General features: G+C 47.4%; 1 protein-coding gene across 2 annotated transcripts; it reads right to left on the reverse strand.

Annotated features, from left to right (window-relative positions):
- Positions 1-7247: 7247 nt before the first annotated feature.
- OSR2 (odd-skipped related transciption factor 2) lies at positions 7248-18793 on the reverse strand. Of its 2 annotated transcripts, none has more exons than XM_081013214.1 (4): positions 18384-18793; positions 11124-11908; positions 9426-9525; positions 7248-7719 (listed from the first exon to the last, which is right to left on the reverse strand). In XM_081013214.1, the coding sequence occupies exons 2-4, from the start codon at positions 11828-11830 to the stop codon at positions 7645-7647; spliced, it is 882 nt and encodes a 293-aa protein (XP_080869340.1). In that variant the 5' UTR covers positions 11831-11908; positions 18384-18793; the 3' UTR covers positions 7248-7644. The 2 variants fall into 2 exon arrangements, with proteins under 2 accessions (XP_080869340.1, XP_080869339.1); XM_081013213.1 differs by having other exon boundaries at positions 7248-7801; positions 18384-18791.
- Between the last annotated feature and the right edge of the window lie 1552 nt (positions 18794-20345).

A 20345-nucleotide genomic window follows, 5' to 3' on the forward strand; every position in this document is an offset into this window, starting at 1 on the left:
CACTTAGAGTAGACTTACTAAGTTTAATTGAGCTAAGGTAGTCATGTTCATTCATTTCAGTGGGTCTAGTCTGAGTAGGACGAGGACTGGATATGATTCTTCATTGGCACTGAAATATGACTGTCTTTTCAGACTTCCTGGCCTCAGTGAATCCTTCCCGCACTTATTGGTCTGCTGAGAAATGCACAGTAAAATGTGTATGAACTTTTGTGCCAGTTCTCTTTTTTGGTATAAAAATCACAAACTGATGCAAAAATTATTCTGAACTTAAGTGTAGAATAATGAGAAACTGAAATTGACATAGTCAACCATCCCTATCTTAGACACTCTCCCCATACAGCAGTGGTCCTTTTTAATGAGAGAAAACATGTTGCTCCAGTCCAGTCAATCAATCGAGGCTGGTTCAGATTCCCAGTGCTAGGATATTGAGTGCTTGATCTCTGGTACTAGAATACAGAAATGAGAGAGAAGTGAAGTTTCCATCTGGCAGCAAAAAACTGTGAGTCCTCTACTGCCAGCAACAAGCAGTCTGTGGGCTGGCCCTGATCCATTGACCAGAGACTGAAAACCACTGTCCTAACAAATTCATGTCATTTATATTGCCCACAGTGTGAGAAGCGATCTAAAATGACACAGGCATCATGCTGAGTAAGCTATCAAACTCATGTTTTGATCCACTGAATTGTAAGAGAGTTTGGTCCAAAGAGATGTGAAGAATTTGGAGGAAAAAATATAACTTCACTTGGCCTGCTGGTTCAGAATGCCTGCTGTTAAATGTGTGTTTCAGTGGAGCAGGGAAGAGAAGAAACTTTTAGGCTGAAAACTAGATACCAGACTACACAGCGGTAGTTCAGAAAAGTGTGTTTCTAAACATAGGCAGAATGCATTTCCTATCATCACTGAGCAACCACAGCTTGCAGCACGCTTCAGAAGACAGAGGAAGGCTTCCAGCTCAAAGAATGTGACATTCCAAAAGGGCCAAGCAGGAGGTGCTTCATCTCCAGGGACAGAAAATCTAACCAACTCCACACAGAGAACCATTATCTCCTTTAATTGTGCCCCAGATCTGCTGCAAGAAATCTTGACTTGCCCGATAGCAGATTTGAGGCCAACTAAATCTCTTTTGAAAATTGTCTAGTAGGGCTGTAATTGTAGCAGCAGGAGGCTTTAAAGGTCCTTGATATTCATACCTTTAATTTTTTTATAATTTGGCAGAAGTATGATTCTGCTACAGCTGCTAATCTTTCTCACTCTAGAATTCATAGTATTGAATTCACATTTAAAGTGGATATGCTGCCTGCTTCTCTGTTTGGATAATTCATTCAATAGACCACTGGTTCAATATATTCTTTTTGAGACTGATTTGGTTCCTTGTCATGTGTAGTTGCACTGTTTAGGCACTCTATATCCAGCTATGAGATAGCCTGTGTCACTGCTATTCTTTTTCACTTCAGTGTGATAAAGCCACAGGCCTGCTGTTCTGGTTCTTAATTTTTAACCTCTCTCTTTCAGGACACAGAAAATTAGCTTCATCCATTAGCTGGAAGCACTTGTTAAGGCAGGGTGCACTATTCATCCCGGATGACTGCTCTCCATGGTTATGGAGTGATTGTCAAGGACAAATTGCTCTGCATTTTTCAAACAGCATGACTTAGTGCAGTCCTATCCTTGAGCCCACTGAAATAGCAAACGTGGGTCTAGGCTGTACTATTTCAGATCGAAGGTGGTGGCTCCCTGATGGAATACTGTTTCCTATAACTGACTAACTCCTCAGAACACAAAACATCAACTAGAGAGGTTTGAGTCACTCTCCCCCTCCAGCCCTCTCTGTGACACATTAGTTTTCTATGTGCAAGGATGTTTTCTTTCATGGAAGACAGCCATCCTACCTACATTCTAAAGTGGTTTAGACTGAACCCTGAGTGAATATATAAGGATTCCATTGTCATATGTGCTGTGAAATATCTGCTCTTCCTTGCCTGTTGAAGACAATGCAACATTTAGTAAGATCGATGAAGTTTGCAGGCCTGAGAGACAGGAGCTTCCCTGTGGTGGCCCCATAGCTATGGAATCCCCTCTCCACTTAATTGTGCTTAGCCTCTTATTTATAAGCATTTAAGGATGCCTTTAAAACTTGTCAGTTTCAGACTGCTTTTTCTTAAAGAGTTCTAGCTGCTCCCCTATGTGTTACTTTCATGGAACATTAGAATAGAAAGGGGGAGCACCTTGAAATGTTTCATAATCTGTACCAATACTCCTCTGGAATCCCCCTGACTGTACTAGGGCTGAAATTAATTACTCCATCACACCACTATGCTAAAAAGTGGCAGACTTGAGGGGTGGGATTTGTAGATTGCCAAGGAATGGGACTACCCCGCTAGTTTTGTGGGAAATTTTAGCAATAGGCGACAGTGCTTTCCTTTCTTGAAAAAAAATGTTAAAATGCATTTTTTGCATAGCTTTTCTTGGTGACTACTGAGAAGAACTCTTCAGCTGCCACTATCACAGGGAGCAACAAATATATATTTTATACATTTTTTTTAGGCAGAGAGAGGAAACCACTGCTGTTCGTTCCCGTAGTAAGACTCCCCTTCCCTCTTCCAAATTCAAAACATTCCAGGTCCAACCAACATTTCTCACCCGTTTCTGGGGCTAAAAATATCCCCCCCCCCCCAAGATGTTGTAACCTATCCGGGGATCTTAGTGTAAAGTGTGGGAAAATAACAGTAATAATTTTCAATCATCAGATTTGGGTCCTGCCCTCCATTTTTACCAGGGATGCTGAACGCTCTGCTATCTGTCTCCCCATATAGCATACATTTGTGATTAAAATTGGTAACATGTATCATGAAGGTCCATAAGGGACGTGGGTGGCGCTGTGGCTTAAACCACAGAGCCTAGGACTTGCCGATCAGAAGGTCGGTGGTTCGAATCCCCGTAACGGGGTGAGCTCCCGTTGCTCAGTCCCTGCTCCTGCCAACCTAGCAGTTCGAAAACACGTCAAAGTGCGAATAGATAAATAGGTACCGCTCCGGCGCCGTAACCCCAGAGTCGGCCACAACTGGACCTAATGGTCAAGGGTCCCCTTACCTTTTATCCTAAAGGTCCATATTTTAGGATTACGCAAAAAAAATATTTTACAGGGGGATGAGTGGCTTATTCTTCGCACTTCATAGAACTGCTGCTCCCAGCTGTGTGAATATTTTTAGCAAAGGGCACTTGAATGGTCTTATGTGAGTTTTAAATGTTTAGGTCAGCATTACAAACATAAGCCTTGTAAACCTAGTGTTGTAAATGAAACAGCAAAGACAGCTCCATTCTGCTCATGTCAAGGTGCTTTGCCAAGTATACAAGTCTGTCCTCAAGGCTATTACATAATACCCACGCTAAAGAAGATATTGAGCACAAATGTTCCTTCTCTTTTATACCATTATATTTATTAACTCCTCAAATGCAGGCTGAACATAGGAATCAGTATCTACAGAGAGGGAGAGAACTAGATTAGTGAAGGAGGAGAAATCTGTTGGATCCAGATTGTTCATCACGCTTTCTGACAATTTAGCTGTCACAGAGTCTTTATTCTGTTGATTTCAGTGGAACTACAGAGCAGCTTAGTTTGGATGCAACGATATTCTTTGATGTTTTGATGGGCGAAGAAGAGATTTCAATGGCCAGCGTTCAAAGGCTGACTATATCCAGGATTAAACAGTCCCAACATATTGCATTTTAAGTGATATTGTTGTGCTTACCTTTAATGTCTTATATATAGTACCTAAGAAATAAGTAAGTGTGGTTTGAAATGTTGGGTGTGGAGGGAAAGAGTTGCCTTGGGGTTCCTGCTTAAGTTTTTAAAGTGTAAATGTAAAATGCTTCACATGTTTGGGTTAAATCTATAATATGGAGATATGGCAAACATCTTCACTGGCAACAGTGGTAGTGTTTGCAGGGTCACTCTGTGAAATAATGCACTTACAGGGAGAAAGCAGTGTCAGTTATGCAGCTAGTATATGAGCTTCTGAGTTTGTCACGCCAAAGCTGACTTTGGAAACATTGGCTTGTAATATTTTACTGACCCTGTGACTATTATACTTAATCTGAGACAGGGCTCCAAGACAGCCTTTCTTTTTCCACACTATGGCTCAGCTTTGGAGCATGTGAAGTCATAATACAGTATTCTGAGCACGTGAATAGCCTGCCCCCTCATTACTGAGTAACCACATCTTGTCCTCACCGATTTGCAGCAATGTCACACACAGATGTCTTTCAGATCTCATGGCATTGTTTCACAGAAGCACCTAGATCTTGGGACAACTTAATGGTTCTTCACACTGGGCCCTGGTCTACACCTGCAGCAGAATGAGGTGGCAGAACACTGTTACCACTTTTTGAGACTGCAGTTGTGTGTGTGCCATTTTTATATGCTCCCATACTTTACATGACCACCACCACACACTAAAAATCTGAAAGCAAAAACATATCAGACTAGGGAGACATGTATTCTATCCTGCTTCTTTGTTGTGCGAGATTTCGAGTTTCAGAGAATTTTTTTTTAAGGAAAAAAACAGATAAGCATTGGCTCAGTGGGAGAATGCATAATTTGTGTGCAGAAGGTCCCTGGTTTTTTAGCCAGCATGTCCAGGTGGGATTGGAAAAAACTCCAGTTTCAATTTTCAGTGTAGACAATTCAGTATGACTCAATATGAGGCAGCTTCGTATATATAGGTAGCAATCCCTTCTTGCTACCACTTCAGAATGCGTAGAGTAGACCTATATGGTTATACATATGTCAGATGAGTTTACATATGCATGTCAAAGGCCCAAATCCCCACCCTCCCATACAGCTCAAAAATTTTAGTCCCCAGACTCAGTGGTCTTACAACCTTTCCCTCCTTTACGTGTATTGTTTTGGTTGTGAAGCACAAAATTAACATTACTCTACTTCCTCCATCACTTCATGTTTTACAGCTGCTTCTGCATTCCTGATACATTAGAGCAAATAAAAAAGTTTGCCAACCGTGATGGGGGGGGGAATACTCTGAACACATGGAGTTTCTCATTTTAAACTCGCTTAAATCATAGCACCATCCTGAACAAAATGGGGTTTGCTTCTGCATCTGGTAAAAAGCACATTCACTTGGGAGTAATAACCACTTTGTAGAAAATGATAGTGCGGATTTAAAATAAAAATTATAAAATAGGCATCCATTAGCATGTATGTGCCTGGTCAGAGTGAGACATGGCCATCAAACCCACCGAACTATAAAATGTGGGATTTATTTATTTTTTAGAAAAAAGATGCTGCGCCAATCAGCGTAGGCCCTGCTGGATCCCATGTGCCCAGATGCCAGTCCAGGTACTTATGTGGGGCCTGGATGCTTCTGCCCCCAACATTGGTCGCTCTCTGGGCGGTCATTTGGGGACATCCAGGCTGTGAGGCCATTAAATTTGGCACACAGCTGTTTTGGTTACCCCTCCCTTCCACAGGGGGCTTCTAGGCCCATAAGTGTAACCAAAGGGGGGGGGAGGCAGGGAGGAGCAGCTGCCCCTCCCAATATATATATTAAAAAATAAATAGCTAACTGAGGCTCTCCCCCTCTAACAAAAGGACTGCTCCCCCTTACAAAAATCCTGGCTGCGCCCATGTCTAGGCCTGCATTGATAACTTTGCTATACTATAGTTGCTGAAACAAGTAACCGCAGCACATGTTTTAGGGGAAAATGGTATGCAGTGCAACCGAATCTATTCTTAAGAATATAGAAGGACCCACCTCAGAAAACTCACCTTCGATAACAACCCAGTTCTACCCAATAGCAACCAAACCCTCCACCTCCCCGCCTTTCCCGGGCAGAGCCGAGGCTCCCTCGAGCTCGCTCTCCACCCCCGCCGCGTGTTTCCCAGCGCGGGAAGCCGGCCAGAGCGCGTCTTGGCAGCCTTCCGCCTAGAGGCGTTTGCCCGGAGCTGTCAGCTTGGCTTCCCTCGGCGGCTGCCGCTGTGCTCGCTTTGCATCCCTTCCTCCGCTTCGTGATCGCCGATTCCCTCCGCCCCGATCCTCGTTTTTGGAAATGGGCTCCCCTTCCCCACAGCAGCCCCGTGCGCTCTGCGTGAGCACCGCTGCTGCGCCTTGGCGATGGTGCGGCTCCCGCGCGCTCCCCCTGGGCAGCCTCGTCGGATGCGGCCCCGCGGAGCCCCGCTCGGCTGCCGGGAGGGTTGGAGGGGGCAGGGTCCTTTCTCCCCACCCCACCGCGCTGTATTTGTTTTCGAGGGAGCTGCCAGGCCCGCAGCCTCGTCTTGGGCGGTGTAAAGTCCCTGTCTCAAACCGGGCAAATCGCCGCCCGCGTTCAAAGTCTAAGCAGGGGCGCTATCTCAGGCAATCTGTAGAGAAGAGCTGATTATTGCTTCTGAGGCTCGATTGCCAATAAGTTACTAATAAATAACTTCAGGGTTTAGGATTCTGAAGCCTTTCCCAGCCAGCCCACCACCCGTCCTGCCGTTTCTCTTTCTTTCAAAGCTTTGCATGGGGAATCGTAGGAGAGGAAATATATAGGTAAACGTGCTAATGTTTTATGGAAAGATACCCGGCTTGCTTGCTTTTTGCATTACAGATTTAATGCAGCCTGGCCCTATGCGTGCCATTCATACCATACATTTTACGCCCCCCCCAAAAAAATAAGACTCATGGGAACTGTAGTTTAGCCCTTCACAGGGCTACAAAGTCCAGCACCCTTAAAAGCTACAGTCCCCAGAATTCTTTGGGGTGTACTTTAAATGTTCTGTGCGTATGCATGCTTGTAAAATGTCTTCTCAAGTAAAGAAACGGCAGTTCTGCAGCATTTTCCCCTGTATATTTGCTCAATAAGGCTTAGTGCCCAATATGCACCTTTAAATCCATTACCTAAAAGTAAATCCTATATAACACAAGTGAGCTTACTCAAGAGGAGTCATGTCTTGAGGTGTACTATTAAACTGATCTTGAGGTCTAACTGTTCTTAATAATAGTTCACTTCTGAATAAACATGCAAAGGATTGCACCATTAAAACACTTGAAAATGTAAATCCCTTTTACAAACGTACAGACGATATTTAGAAATCAAAACCGTTCTTACAAAAAAAAGAAACCAACAACCCAGCTTAAGTAGAAACGCCATTTACCTTTCAGTTACTGTACTCTCCTTCTTTTTAACTGACACGGAAAGAAGGACTGAATAACCACACTGTCCGTGGAATCATTAATTATCAAACGTGAGAGTTGGGGGGAAAACTGGTTTACTTTGCAATACATTTTTAAAAATAGTTTTTCACTCTCGTTGTCCTTGTTACCAATGTGCATTTGGTAAGACAAAAAAAAAAGGAAGTACACAAACACACATGACGCCACAGTTTCTGTACAGAGCTCTAAAATGAGCTGCGATGTTATTATCTACAAGAGGTGCTCTTGGGCCGAGGAAAGCAGCTTGGGGCTGCTGTCACTTCCCCTGTGCTGCCCACCCCAGCTGCTTTTGGCAGGAGCCAAGGGAGAGAGGATGGGGCCCTGCATACATCTGTCCACATGTGCATGGGCTTAAAGATTTCTCTACAGTTCAAGTCCTTTGAGCCAGAGTTAGCTCCCTGTGGAGGGTTCTAGAAGTCCTGCCGCGGGGTGTGAGTTAGACTGTGCCTCCGCAGATCACAGTTTCGCCTGAACACTTTGCCGCACTGCTCACAGTTGTAGGGCTTGATGTCTGTATGGGTGAGAAGGTGAGTTTTCAGGTTACTTCTTTGATTAAAGGTTCTTCCACATGTGGGGCATTTGTGTGGAGATTCCTGTTCAGATTTGAAGCAAGCAAAGGATTAAACCCTTTACAAACTACCTGGTTTACTGAGTTTCTCAAAACTTCTCTCGTTATATGCACACACCCTCCCCAGTTTTGTTACCCTTCAAAACACCAATGCCATAGTGGGAAATAAATCTTCACAAATCCTAAGTGCCCCTTCTCAGGCCTAAATGCCATGGAAGTGGTTTCCACATAAGGCTGCAATTCTAGGCACATTTAAATGGGCAGTAAACACCACGGAAAACAATGTTTACTTCTTAGTTATTTTAAAAAACAACAACAAATAAACCCAAAACAGGATTAGGCTGTATGTGCATTTGTAGCCTGATCCTATGTGTGTTTACTTAGAGGTAAATCCTATGGCATTCAGTGGGATTTACTCCAAAGTAAATATCCGTAAGTTTGATGATGATTAGAGTCTTGAAAGTAAGGTGAGGATCCTAGCATGCTTGCTGCCCAGTCATAAGCACATTTAACTGGAAGTAAGTCCCTAAAAATAAATTAAAGAGCTTGTCAGGGATAGTACATATAAGCTTGGATTGGACCAGGGAGATGTGGATTCGTATTCTTTTTTGGCCAGAAAGCTCACCAGGTGAACTTCTGCCAATCCCCTATATCTCTAGCTAACCTACTGCACAAGGTTGTTATGAAGATAAAAATAAACAAAGAGGGAGGAAACAAGTATGCTTAGGAGTTCAGCCCTACTTGAAGACAAGTTCTACTGAACTTATTAACAGTTTACTTCCCAGTAAATGCATTGGGGGGGGCAGGGGTAGCTCATGTATCTGCTGTAGGTACAAGATCACAATTCTTTGCAGCCTGATCCTTATAGACATTTAGTCGGAAGTCAGTCCAGCTGAGCTCACTGGAACTAACTCCCGGGTAAATGTGTTTAAGATTACAGCCTTAACAGTGTGGATATATCTTCTTGCCTGTCAAGGACAATCCTCACTTCATCACATTTCCCCATCTCTAGGATCTACTGAAAAATGCTTCTTGCTAATCCACCCAGCTTCCCAGGGATACTTGCATCATCTCTATCAGTGAAAAGCTTTCCACAAAGCAAGTCTTTTTTAATCTGAGCTGTTAAAAAAAAAAGCATACATTTCATCTGCTTCAGAAGTGTCAGACTTCCCAATGAATCTTTTCCAGCTATGGAATATGCAAGTCTTAAATGAAATGATGTTCAAGCCAACACACGTTTACTCAGAATAAAATCCTGTTAAACTCAATGTGACTTACTCTCAAGTAATTGTGCATTGGATCACAACCATAAACAACTTCTGCAGGCTTCTTTAATCCTTCTAAGATCCCAGTGTGCTTTTTTTCTTTACCATAAAGAATGAGTCAAGACAATTTACACCCCCCAAAAATGAATTAAATGACTCTGAACAACTGAAATAAAAGTTCCGACTGTGTCATATTTTCTGCACAATGAAGCGAAGTGGAGGTCAGTAGTGGATAAATTATCTAATTTAAATAACCATCAACACCACTCCTCTGGTACAGTTACATGTCTTTACTTATTCATTATGAATATTGCTATGTATAAAGAGTTGAAACAGAATTAAGATAAAAATAAACTGTCTAAAGCAATATGGATCTAACCTTACCTGCATGTGTAAAGTTTTATGAACTGCTAGAGTCCTGGACTGGCAAAATCCTTTCCCACATTCCTGACATTTGAACGGTTTTTCTTTGGAATGGATATACCTAAAAGCCAATACAGGCATTTGGAATCAGTATGTGTAGACACAGAAAGAGCCATAACAGTTAAAAGTAGTCTCTATGTAGCTCAATATCTGGAGGGAAATTATACTAATGGGACAATGCTATAAATGTTGACTCAGAAGTCTCACTGAGGTCAATGAAGCTTGCTTCCAGGTAAGGGTACACGGTTGCAGCCTAAGCCTAACTCAACACTGAAATCTACTTTTCCAATTTTCTTTTCATAGGTTTTTTTCCACAGCGACTTGACAGTAGTTTCTCCAAAGGGCTTCATTGCCCTTTTCTGCTAACAACTTAAGGAGACAATCCTAAACACACTTACTACAGTGTATGTTCTACTGAGAACAGTGGAACTTACTTCTGAGTAGCAATGCACAAAAGTCCTATGTAAGTATGCAATCTTTCACATGCGTGCACTGGGACTTGCTTTCAGGTGAACATGTAAAGGCTGTGGTCCCACTTGTTCCAGCTGAGGTCAGCTGGAACTTTGCCTTACTAAGTTTATAGAGCCCCACAGGATCTGGCCCACAGTTCATTATCGTTTGATGAGATGAGAAAAGGCAGAAAGCCCTTGAGCTTCTCAGAGCAAGAAACAGAGGAAAAGGGCCATTTGTACATTGTTACAAACACATTGTAAATGTTGTTTCTCTGGCATGTATGGGACAGAAAAGAACAAACATCCCATTAGTGTTAGGAAATATTCATTTCAAGGAACATACTGCCTTCTCTCTGCCCCTCCCCCTTCGAGTTTTGATCCACATTTGCTAGGCTATAAATCTACTGAATTTTTTCTGCAGCTTCCTTACTGGACTTCTATCAAGTGCTATTCCTACAGAGGTAATGTAGTTTGTTGTTGCTTTTTTGCTGGGATCACCAAGCCTTTATCAAATCCTACAGACTAGAAAAGAAAGCAAAAGGGAAAATATTGGAAAGCCCATCGGGAGGTACGGATCAGATGCAGAACCCTGGAAAGAAGTGTCATGAAAGCCAACCACCCTGAAGCCACCCCTCACCCTCAGTTGGGCCCACTGAAGTGGAAGATGACTTGCTTCTCATCAATGTCACTTGCTTCTATGCAAATCAACCCAACACTCCCAGTCCCAACCTTGTTCCCTTGGAAATAAATCCTACCGGCGCCCATCCTACGTATTGAGAACTGCACTGTTAGTTAGGGCGATATACTAATAACACCAACCACCTCCCTATTGCTGACAAGAGGCTGAGAAACACAGTCATTTCTCCTCTAGGCCTATCTAAGTGGGTTTTGGGAAAAACTGGAGCCCAGGACTTGCTGGTTGGCACCTCAACCCATAGCTGTCAACGTTTCCCTTTTTTAAAGGGAAATTCCCTTATTCCGAATAGGATTCCTCGCAAGGAAAGGGAAAAGTTGACAGCTATGCGGCTCAACCTCAGAACCACCACTAGGCCATCCATCATAAGGCTTAATTTCCAAGGGAAATGGAGGGTTGGGGAGTGGGCTGGATCCTGCATGGCAAAACCCCGTGGGCACCCTTTTCTCCAAAGAGGCTGGAGCGAGGGCAATAGCCAAACAGTCCCCCTTTTGCATCTCCAGCGGAGCTGACCTGTGGTCGCGGAGGTGGTCCTGCCTCCGGAAGGCCTTGTGGCAGATGTCGCAGGTGTAGGGCCGCTCGTCCGTGTGGGTCCTCTCGTGGATGAGCAGGTTGTAGGACTTGGTGAAGTGGCGCCCGCAGAACTTGCAGATGAACTCCTTCTTGGTCTTGGAAGGCAGCCTGCCGCGCGCCGGCTTCCGGTCCGGGGAGAGCTTGCCCAGCGCCGCCGACAGGGGGCCGCTCAGCTTGGCCAGCTCGCCGTGCGCCGCCGCCGCCGCGGCCTGGTGCGCCTTGGGCGGGTCCTCCTGCGTGGCCGCCGCCGCCAGGTTGGCGAAGTCAAAGCGCGGGCGCTCCTTGCGCAGCGCCGGCAGGACGTGCGCGATGGCGGCCGCCTGCTTGGGGTGGAAGAGGTGCGTGGCGAAGGGCAGCGCCGGGAAGGGGAAGCGCTCCACCAGGCCCTGCGCCGCCGCCATCTCGCTCAGCGCCGAGCAGCGGCTGATCTCGGCCGGGCCGCCGCCTCCGGCCGTGGCGGCGGCCGCGGCGTAGCAGCCCAGCGTCCAGTGGTTCATGTGCATCGTGTGCACGGCGCTCAGGCCGTACAGGCCTTGCAGGTGGTCCACGGCGGCCGGGAAGGTGTTGACGGCCTGGAGGAAGGAGTAGTTGGTCAGCTGCAGAGACGGGTGCAGCGGGATCGGCGCCGGCAGCGCTTTGCTCCCCATCGTCCCAGCGGCCGGGCCTGGCCGTGGAGGGCCGGAGGCGACCCGCGGCTCCTCGGGGCGCACGCACGGGCGCAGGTCCTGAGCAGGGACAGAGGGAGGGAGGGGGACAGAAACAAAACAAGAGGCAGGTTATTGCAAGGGCAGCGTCTACACGTGGCTTTGACAAGAGGGGCCTGGTTCTAATACAGTTGCAGGTCCCCTTAAGACGAAGTACAGTAGAATTAAACAACCTTCACAGCAATAATAATGCGCAACCAGGATAAATAATTAGGGGACCCGAATGAGAGGGCTGTCGTTAGAGCGGCGAATAATTCAGACTCCGAATTGATCTCGCTGGTGAAGCGGGCCCCAAACCGGCGGAATCATATATAAAGTTGAGAGATGCAAGCAAAGTTGGGAGCGAACGGCATTACCTGGAAGAGGCCGACCCAAATAAAATATCACCTGAAAATATCAAATAGCAATTAAGCGCACGGATCCCTGCAACACACACACTCAGCAATTCGTTTAGGCAGAGTGACTCTTTCTTTCCAATATCGTAGATGGATCAAGAAATCAAAGCCGCGTTCCCTGGCAAGGGCTGCGTCTGCGGGCAAGGTCACGAGGACTAGAATCTTTGAAAACGGCGGCGGCGGGGGGATCCCAGATCCAGCATTTCATCGACTTCTTCAGAACGCCCCCTCTGAATGCGAGTTGTACTGATGGCAGAACTGACTACAAAGTCCATATTTTTGAAAGGACCCAGGAGGAGCGCGATGTGCCGGCCACTTAACCCTCGAAGCGGATGTCCTGCAAGGCTGGAGGCTCAGGACAGGAGCCGTTTGGAAGCGGGGGCTGCTTTGGTGTGCGGTTTCTGCGTCCTTGCCATAGCGCACACAGTGGTGGTGTAAGCAGGGAAGTTCGCGCGCCCTTACAAGCGAGCTACTGACTCCCGTCCAACATGAGCGAGCTTCACAAATAGATTTTTTTTAAGGCGTTTGGCTGCGATCCTGCTTGTTCGAATGGGCTTTTTATGCGCCTAGGTGGGGAGCAGGAGGCTCTTTAAGAGCTCATGATGTCTGAAGAAGCGATAAGTCATGTCAGGGGCTTGCGGGGGAGGGGGCGGAGAGGGGAAAGTGATAAATACTCGCTGATTCCCTCGCTTCACAGGGAAATAAGGGCGAGCACAGTGCATCTAACATGGCTCCCGACGCATTTAACCAGTGAAAACGGAGGGGCCCCCGATCCCAAACACATTACACGAGAGTAAGGCTCAGTTGGGTCGATTTAACTTCCTTCCACCATGCAAAGGGCACACGAGGTCCAACCGGTACGACGGCTGCTACTTTGAATTTGGCTGTATTATGGATCACAGCTACCTACTACCAGCAATCCTTTGGGAAGCTGGCCTGGGTTGTAAGACTGAATGAAGAAGCCGATGCCCCATCTTGAAACACTTCCAAACGCGCGCAGCCCGATCCAGTGCATTTCCCACCAAAGAATCCTATTATGTAATAAATAGGGGTCTCATTGACTACAAGGGGGCTTGCTCCCAAGTAAGCAACTCCACCTACGGGTAAGGCCGATGACCTGGCCCATGCTTTCATGGAAGAGAAATCCGGTTCAAATGAATGGACGTGACTTCCGAGGAAACATAGGTAGAGGGCTCGCTCGCCTTGGCGGAGCTTGCTTTTAAGCAGGTGGACCCAGGATCACAGCCTGGGCCTCGAATTGGCGCGCTTGCCCGAGACCCCCATCATCTCAGGAGGGCAAAGGGGGTATAAAACGCCAACCGATCAGGGCCGGCCGATGCTGAATGAAAGGGCCAGAACAATTACAACGCGCTTCACACGTTGGGGGCTGTTTCTTTCGTCGCATCTACAGATTATATGGGGGGGGGGTCAGCGCCTGGGATCCTCCTCGCCGATGGAAGCCAGTTCCACCGGCTCCGTCGGAAGTGTCCACGAGGTTTCAATGGCGAGGCCCTGAACTGGTATAGCGCCTTTTCCCGGGCCTTGGAAGTCGTCGGCTGAGGTTGGCCTGGCGGGGTTAAGTCAGGGGGAGGGGAGCAGAGGGGTCTCCATGGGCGGGGAAGCAAAGGTTCGACGCGGGAGGCGAGGAAAGGCGGGGGCGTTTGGATAGGAGGGGCTGGTGGCTCTCCGCGGTGGGGCTGCCCGCGCTGCCCGCCTTGGCCCTCCCCGGTGCTGCTGCGCTTATTTTTCTTCCCTCAGCGACAACTCATTAATCAAGATAATTGAAAGAGAGAAAAGCAACACTTCCCCCGTCGCCCCTCGACGCCAAGCGCTCCAGGCTCGGAATACCCCCTCTCCCTCCTCCTCTCTCGCAGATCCCTTTCAGCTGGCCAAGGCGCCACCCAAGAGGGACACCCCCAGGGTCTCTCCCAGACGGCCTTCAGGGAAAGGAGAGTAGTAGCCCAGCTGGGCGCTTCTTTGCAAGGGGAAACACCCGCCCCCTCCATTGGGAGTCCTTAGGAAGAGCCACCTCGCTCGGGGATGGTTTTCTGCGACAGGCAAGCGCACCAGGGCGCTGCCCCGAGGATCTCCCACATGGGATTCAGCTCCCAGGCTTCCAGCAGGCAGCCGGACCTTAATCTGGGGTCGAGGTTATTTTTGGGGGGTGCTGTAGCCCCGCAGAAGCAGCGTTGGCAAGCACTGCCCTGCTCGCTCGAGGAGGCGGGCGAGGCTTACTCTTTCGCCCCCCGCCCTTCTCTCATCCAGCACTGCAGTTTCGCGGCCATTCCTGCCCCAGGATCTTGGCGGCTCTTCCTTGCTCCGCTTTCTTATTGCATTTGGAACGTCCCTGCAGCCTCCCGAAAGGAGTGTGGGAAATGTGATACTTCGAGAAAAATAAAAGCGGCCCTAAAATCCAATTGGGAGTTAAGCATTTAAACGGGCTTCTGGGACGGGCTGGGCTCGGCCACATCTGTTAGTCCCGCTCGCTCTCACAAGGCCATTTTCGAAAGAAAAGAAATAAAGCCTTCAGATGCTTCTTTCTAGGCATCCCCAGATACTTTTCTCTAAAAAAACGCAATAATAATCCGGTTGGAAGATGGTCACAGGAGCTTAACTGAGCTTTATTTCAAATGCCTGGTCGGAAAAAAGCTACCGGTTCTCTATCCCCGAATTGCGCCTTGCGACCCATTAACAAACCCGGGGCGGGAAGTGGAAATAATCTGACCCCCCCCCCCTTCTTTAAAGGCATCGTCTTTTGTTTTTGTATTTAAAAAAATAGAGGATCGTGAACCTGGATTATGAGTTTGGATAGAAGCGCTCCTGGGCGCAAAAGGCTTCATTGGTTTCTCCAATGGCAGCTGTAGGCCTCTGCACCGCCAGTTTGCAAAGAAGGAAGGAGGAGGAGAGACCATCAGGGTCTTATTCGTGTGCCAACGTAAAGCGCACTTGATCGTGCATTATTTTCCTCTCTTGCATCAACATCTGATGGGCGAAAGGGGCCGAAGTGCCCTGGTTGCCTTCGCCCGGTTTCCCGCTCGCGCCCAGGCCGAGCAGAGCTTTGCTTCTGGGGGTTGGAGGAAGGGACGGACCATTTCTAAATTAATGCAACGCTAAAAAGGGGTAGCAAAAAAAACCCCAAACAAAACACGCAGCCTCTTCCTTGCCTCTGGTATGCGATCCGAGTGCGCAGGGAAGGGAGTTAATGAGAGGTGTGTGACAGTCAGAGGGTTTCACTCAGCCCGTTCAACCGAAACTATTAACTCCCGTTCCCCCCCGACGACTTTCCCACCACTCATCACTTTCCCTTTTGCAAATAAATAAATAAATGCACAATCATGGCGCCCACACCACCACCCCCTCGACACTGCAACGCGACCGCACAAGGGCTGGCTATCCTGATAAGAGACATCGCCACGCAGAGATGGGAAGCAAAAAGGAAAGAGGTTCGTTTACTTTTTCCTGCTGGAGTTCCCATCGTGCCAGGGTCAAGGGGCTTCCAGACTTACTCAAGGGGGTCCTTTCCTAACGAGGGGGGGAGGGGATCCCCTCTCCATCTGGGCTGGACTGCTTGATTTAGATAAAACATCATGCTGCAGGACCTTGACACAAAAAATTGAAATGTACGCTCGACAAAAAAAAGATGTTTTATCGGAGATTAAAAGGGGGGGCACCCAGAAAGCACGTGATTTTTTAATTTAAAAAAACTATTTCTGTTCTGTATTAAAATAGCTGTAATGCATAGCACCAAAGTACTAGTATTATGCCTAGGTATTTATATTTCAGATGTGCAGCTTTTACACGCCCACGACGCAATTTGCCCCCAAACACTTTCACCGCACACATTTTTTAGAAGTCCTGTGGATTTCGATGGTCCTTGTTTCCAAGCAAATGTGCTAAGGATAGAGACTCCAATTTCGTTTTGGCATTTTCCTTCCAAAGCGGCTTGAAAATTTGAGTCGGTTTAAATGATTCCCTCACAGATCCTAAAAACACATCCATCAGAAACTTAAGTGCTACTGATCTAATCAGAGTTTACTTCCTGCTGCTGTGCTGCTTAACACACATTAAGTGAAACAATCCCAATGAATCAAGCGAGAGTTACTTTTAATGTTAACCTGTTTTAAGACCGAGGGCCAGGACTCGGGGATTAGGCCGCTCACATAAAAATCCAGTTATGGTTTATTTTATATTAATTGTTCTCAACAAAGTTGAGGGTTTTTTGTTTAACACCGACATTTTCGTTTCTGATTAAAGGCATATGATGAAAAAATACGTCACTTTTCGAATATAATTTTAGTTTTTTTATTAAAAAAAGCAAATATATTCAGAGTTTCCCATTGCAAGAAAAAAAGACAATTCGATTAATGTTTATTTGGAAGTAGGTTCCATTTATTTCAGCACAATCCTAACCATTGCTACTCAGAAATGAGTTCTGTTGAATTCAATGGGGCTTGATACTAGTTAAACCACTGCAACTTCATTCCCTAGTAAGTGTTCATACAACTTTGATCTTTAGGCGTACATTTTATAAATTTACGTGGGAAATAGTGGCGCAGGTTTTAGAAGAACTTGCTCATTTACATGGGATCGCCTCTCTACAACAAGATTTTGCACACGTTTGCTCTTTGATTCAATGGGATATCCATTACAGCCTATAAGTTTTTTAAAAAATGCTAAAGTTTACTTTCAAAACCACGTGTTTAAGTTGTGTAATATTCACACCGATCTTGTATTTGCTTCAGCACAACCCAAAGGTGGTGTCTTTTTAAAATAAGACATATCAGAATTGCTCTACCTGCTGTATCCATACTGATGTAATTATTTGACCCTGCATAAGGCAGTATTTCACAGAATCGAATGAAAACAAGGCGGAGGATTGCACCCCGAACAACGTTAGATATAGACTTTACTGCCCTCTGAGCCATCTTGCAGGCTGCAGTCCTATATTCACAACCTTCCTTCCACGGAAAGCAAGCAGCGCAGTACAAAGTAAATACGTTTAGGTGCCAAACTTGACAATGAGAAAGTGTGGGGGTGGGATGGGGGGAGAAATTAGGCCAGAAAGTGCAGTGTTTTCCTTTGAGAGCCCACTGGTAGTCAGGGTGCGAATCAAACACGGATGTTATTTAGACACACTGTCACTTCCCTTTCCACTCCGAATCCTTAATTTAATTAAGGCCAGTGTCTGCAGAAACAAGAGTCTTCCCGGCGTGATCTTTGGCTGGCTCTCCCTTGCTTTTTCAAGGGCTTCCGACGGCTAAGGACTTGAAAGGAGTTTTTGCTTGGATGTCAGAGGGAAATAAATAACCGCCCTTGGTGGGAGAAGGCTAAGAGCCCGCCGAGGGTCTCAGCTATCAGGTAGGCAAACGCCGGCTGAAGTTAGGGGAAACTATCTCTGCCAGATCCCACAGATTTGTATTTGTTTATCCTCGCCAAAACCAAGACCTCCGTCCCGCTCCGGCGTTCCCAAGGGCTATCTCGAACAAATCAAGAGGAGGAAAGGAAATCTTTCGCCCAAGATTTGTTGAACTAGCAATGCGACTTCACCTGGCTTTCCTGGAAGCCTTTGGAGTGCGAACTTTCTAAGGGGGGGGTCTGGAGGCCCTTCCACTTGCCCGGAGCGTTATGGAGCGCGCAGAACACAGCCAGCTCTGTGCACCGAAAGACAGGTCTGCCCCTGTTCTGGTGTGAGCCGCCGGGATTCAAACCGAAAGTAAAGGCGAGGAGTTGCTCGCTCCTCCTCAGCGAGAGACCGAGCTGGCTGACAAAGCCCTCTGCGGCCAGCCCGAGCTCTACACGCGCGCTTACTCGGAAGGAAGTCTCCCTGCGCTCAGCGAGCCTTACTCTCAGGTAAAACGCGCAAATGATCCTAACAGTCACATTACTAAGGGCTAGAAGGTTCTGGTTGTTGGGGAAGCCCGTTCCTGGACGGTTCCGAGGGCAATTCTCCGGGTTGGGGTTCCCTGCGGAGCTTAGAATCGGGTCCTTTCCCTGTTCTGCCCCGCTAAAGCCCCTTCCTGCCCAGATCCCTCACTTCCCACCCGCAGGTGCCCCGTTCCCAAGCAGGGCGACCATTCCGGAGCTGCCACTCTACTACCTACCTCCCCCTTGCCAATTTCTTCCGACGGGGCCTCCGCCTCGTCCCCTGACCCACGTCCTCCCGGCGCTCCTCAGGCCAGCAAGTGCCTTGACGGTGTCATTAGATCCACTCGAGAGAGGAGCTCGCTCAGTGGAGCCGTCGAGTCCCGGGGGCTCCGGGCATGTTCCGAGGGGCGGCTTCCGAGGAGTCAGAGGGGCGGCTCCAGGAGGCCTCCGGCCCGGGCTTTCAGGCTCCTCCGGCGGCTGGGAGGCAGTGAGTCAAGTGCCGGCATAGAGCTTCCCCGGGAGCCCCGTCCTGCCTTCGGCTCCGGCGGAGCTCGGCGCGAGTCTGGACCTCCCCCTCGCGGGTCCATCGCATTTCAGCGCTCGCCGCGGCGCGGGCTCTGTCCCCGCCCGCAGTCCCTCCCCGAGCCCCAGCAATTCGAACGCTCGCCGCCCCAGCGTTCGAAGCCACGCCCCCCTCCGAACGCTCGAGAGGTTGCGAACGTTCCGAGGGCCGCCCCTCGAAGCCCCGCCTCTCCGTTCCACCACCACCACTGTTTACTTCTGTTTGGATAGCAACTTGGCTTTAAAGGGGCAGAGCTCCTTTCTCTATCCCCCTACACCCTCCCGCCCCACACTTTCCCTCCCCACCCCCAACGTTACCTAAGGTGACTTTTTCCCCTTTGAGAAAACACGATCAGTGCATAAATCAAGATCTTCCTTCCTTAATGCTTCTGGCTACTCCAACTGCAGAAACTTCGGTAGCTGTCCCTCAGGCTAAGCCCTAGAAGTTGAACGTGTCCAACACACCGTTTTCATGGACTAAATATATGTTCTCTATACACTCCGAGTAATACCTTCAGACCATTAACGGTTTTTTCCTGCTTCGTGTGAAGCAGATCAGTGTGAACGCGATAGTTTAGAAGGCTTCTTTGAATTCTCTAATCTTATATTTTCCCTCCCCTTGTTTCTCCCCCCCCCCTTTGCCTCTTCTTTATTTAATTTGTTAGACTGTAAGGTTCCCGAGAGAATCGTGTTTTTAAAACAAAATTATAGGGCGCCACTTTGTCATAGCCATTTCAAAGTATTAGTGTCATCATCATCATCATCATCTCCCAGCTGAAGAAATCCTCTCTCAAAACCTGGCTTTCGTGAGCAAACGATTTTCTTCTACCCGAAACAGGTGAATCCCAAGGAACCGCCAACATTACCCGGGCGAAATAAATAAAAATATCTGGCATCTAGGAAAATCTTGAAAGGTAGTTTTTAAACTTCCCGAGTGACTATAATTCGGAAATGCTTTTCCTCTGTTAGATGAGAAAGTTCCCCCAAATATATATACATAAAAATATATTTTATATACATTTAATTGTTGGAAGCATATGCATGCAGATTATAGGGACCTCGGGGGCTTTTGCTACCACTTTTCCTCCTTTTCAGTTTAAGAGGGATTTTTATGTTGTTGTTGTTTTTACTTATCCCAAGTGACCAATCACAGGTTGTTTAACTTGAGCCCCTGGATAAATAGAAACACATTACTGTTCGTGGTTAAGTTGCGGTCGGGCTCCTTTTTCCCTGCATGCAAGCGGCGTTTTAGACGAATATTTGTTAACTACTCATTAATGGCACGGAGCGCAGCGCGGAGGGCTGATTATGCCCCCCAGACGGAACCGTGCAGGACCGGCTCCCTGAAACCTAAAACAATCCACATGGCGAAATGACGTTAAAAGGCACACACACACACACACACACACACACACACGCATCACCCTCCACCTCTCGGGACTTGGAGCAAGATCGTGCTGCTTAAGAGCTAGGGGAGAGAGAGAAAGGGAGATCTCGGGCAAATGGGCCAGATGAGAAAGCGCGTTTGGTTCAAACGATGAGCGCGAAACAAATACTCTCAACAAACACGCCAAGCGATGGAAACTTTGGAAAATGTGAGATGCTGAGTGAGGCAACGAAAAAAAGTCAGATCTCTC

This window comes from Podarcis pityusensis (assembly GCF_964106645.2).
Source record: "Podarcis pityusensis genome assembly, chromosome: 7".
NCBI lineage: Eukaryota > Metazoa > Chordata > Lepidosauria > Squamata > Lacertidae > Podarcis > Podarcis pityusensis.

Bases quoted from the DNA above. Each gene is read 5' to 3' on its own strand.
- OSR2 (XM_081013213.1), bottom strand. From the start codon at position 11,830: ATGGGGAGCAAAGCGCTGCCGGCGCCGATCCCGCTGCACCCGTCTCTG. The intron at 9,526-11,123 runs GTCAGCTCCGCT...ATTGGCTTTTAG, and splicing joins GACCACCTCCGCGACCACAG to GTATATCCATTCCAAAGAAA. The intron at 7,802-9,425 runs GTAAGGTTAGAT...AAATCTGAACAG, and splicing joins ATAAAACTTTACACATGCAG to GAATCTCCACACAAATGCCC.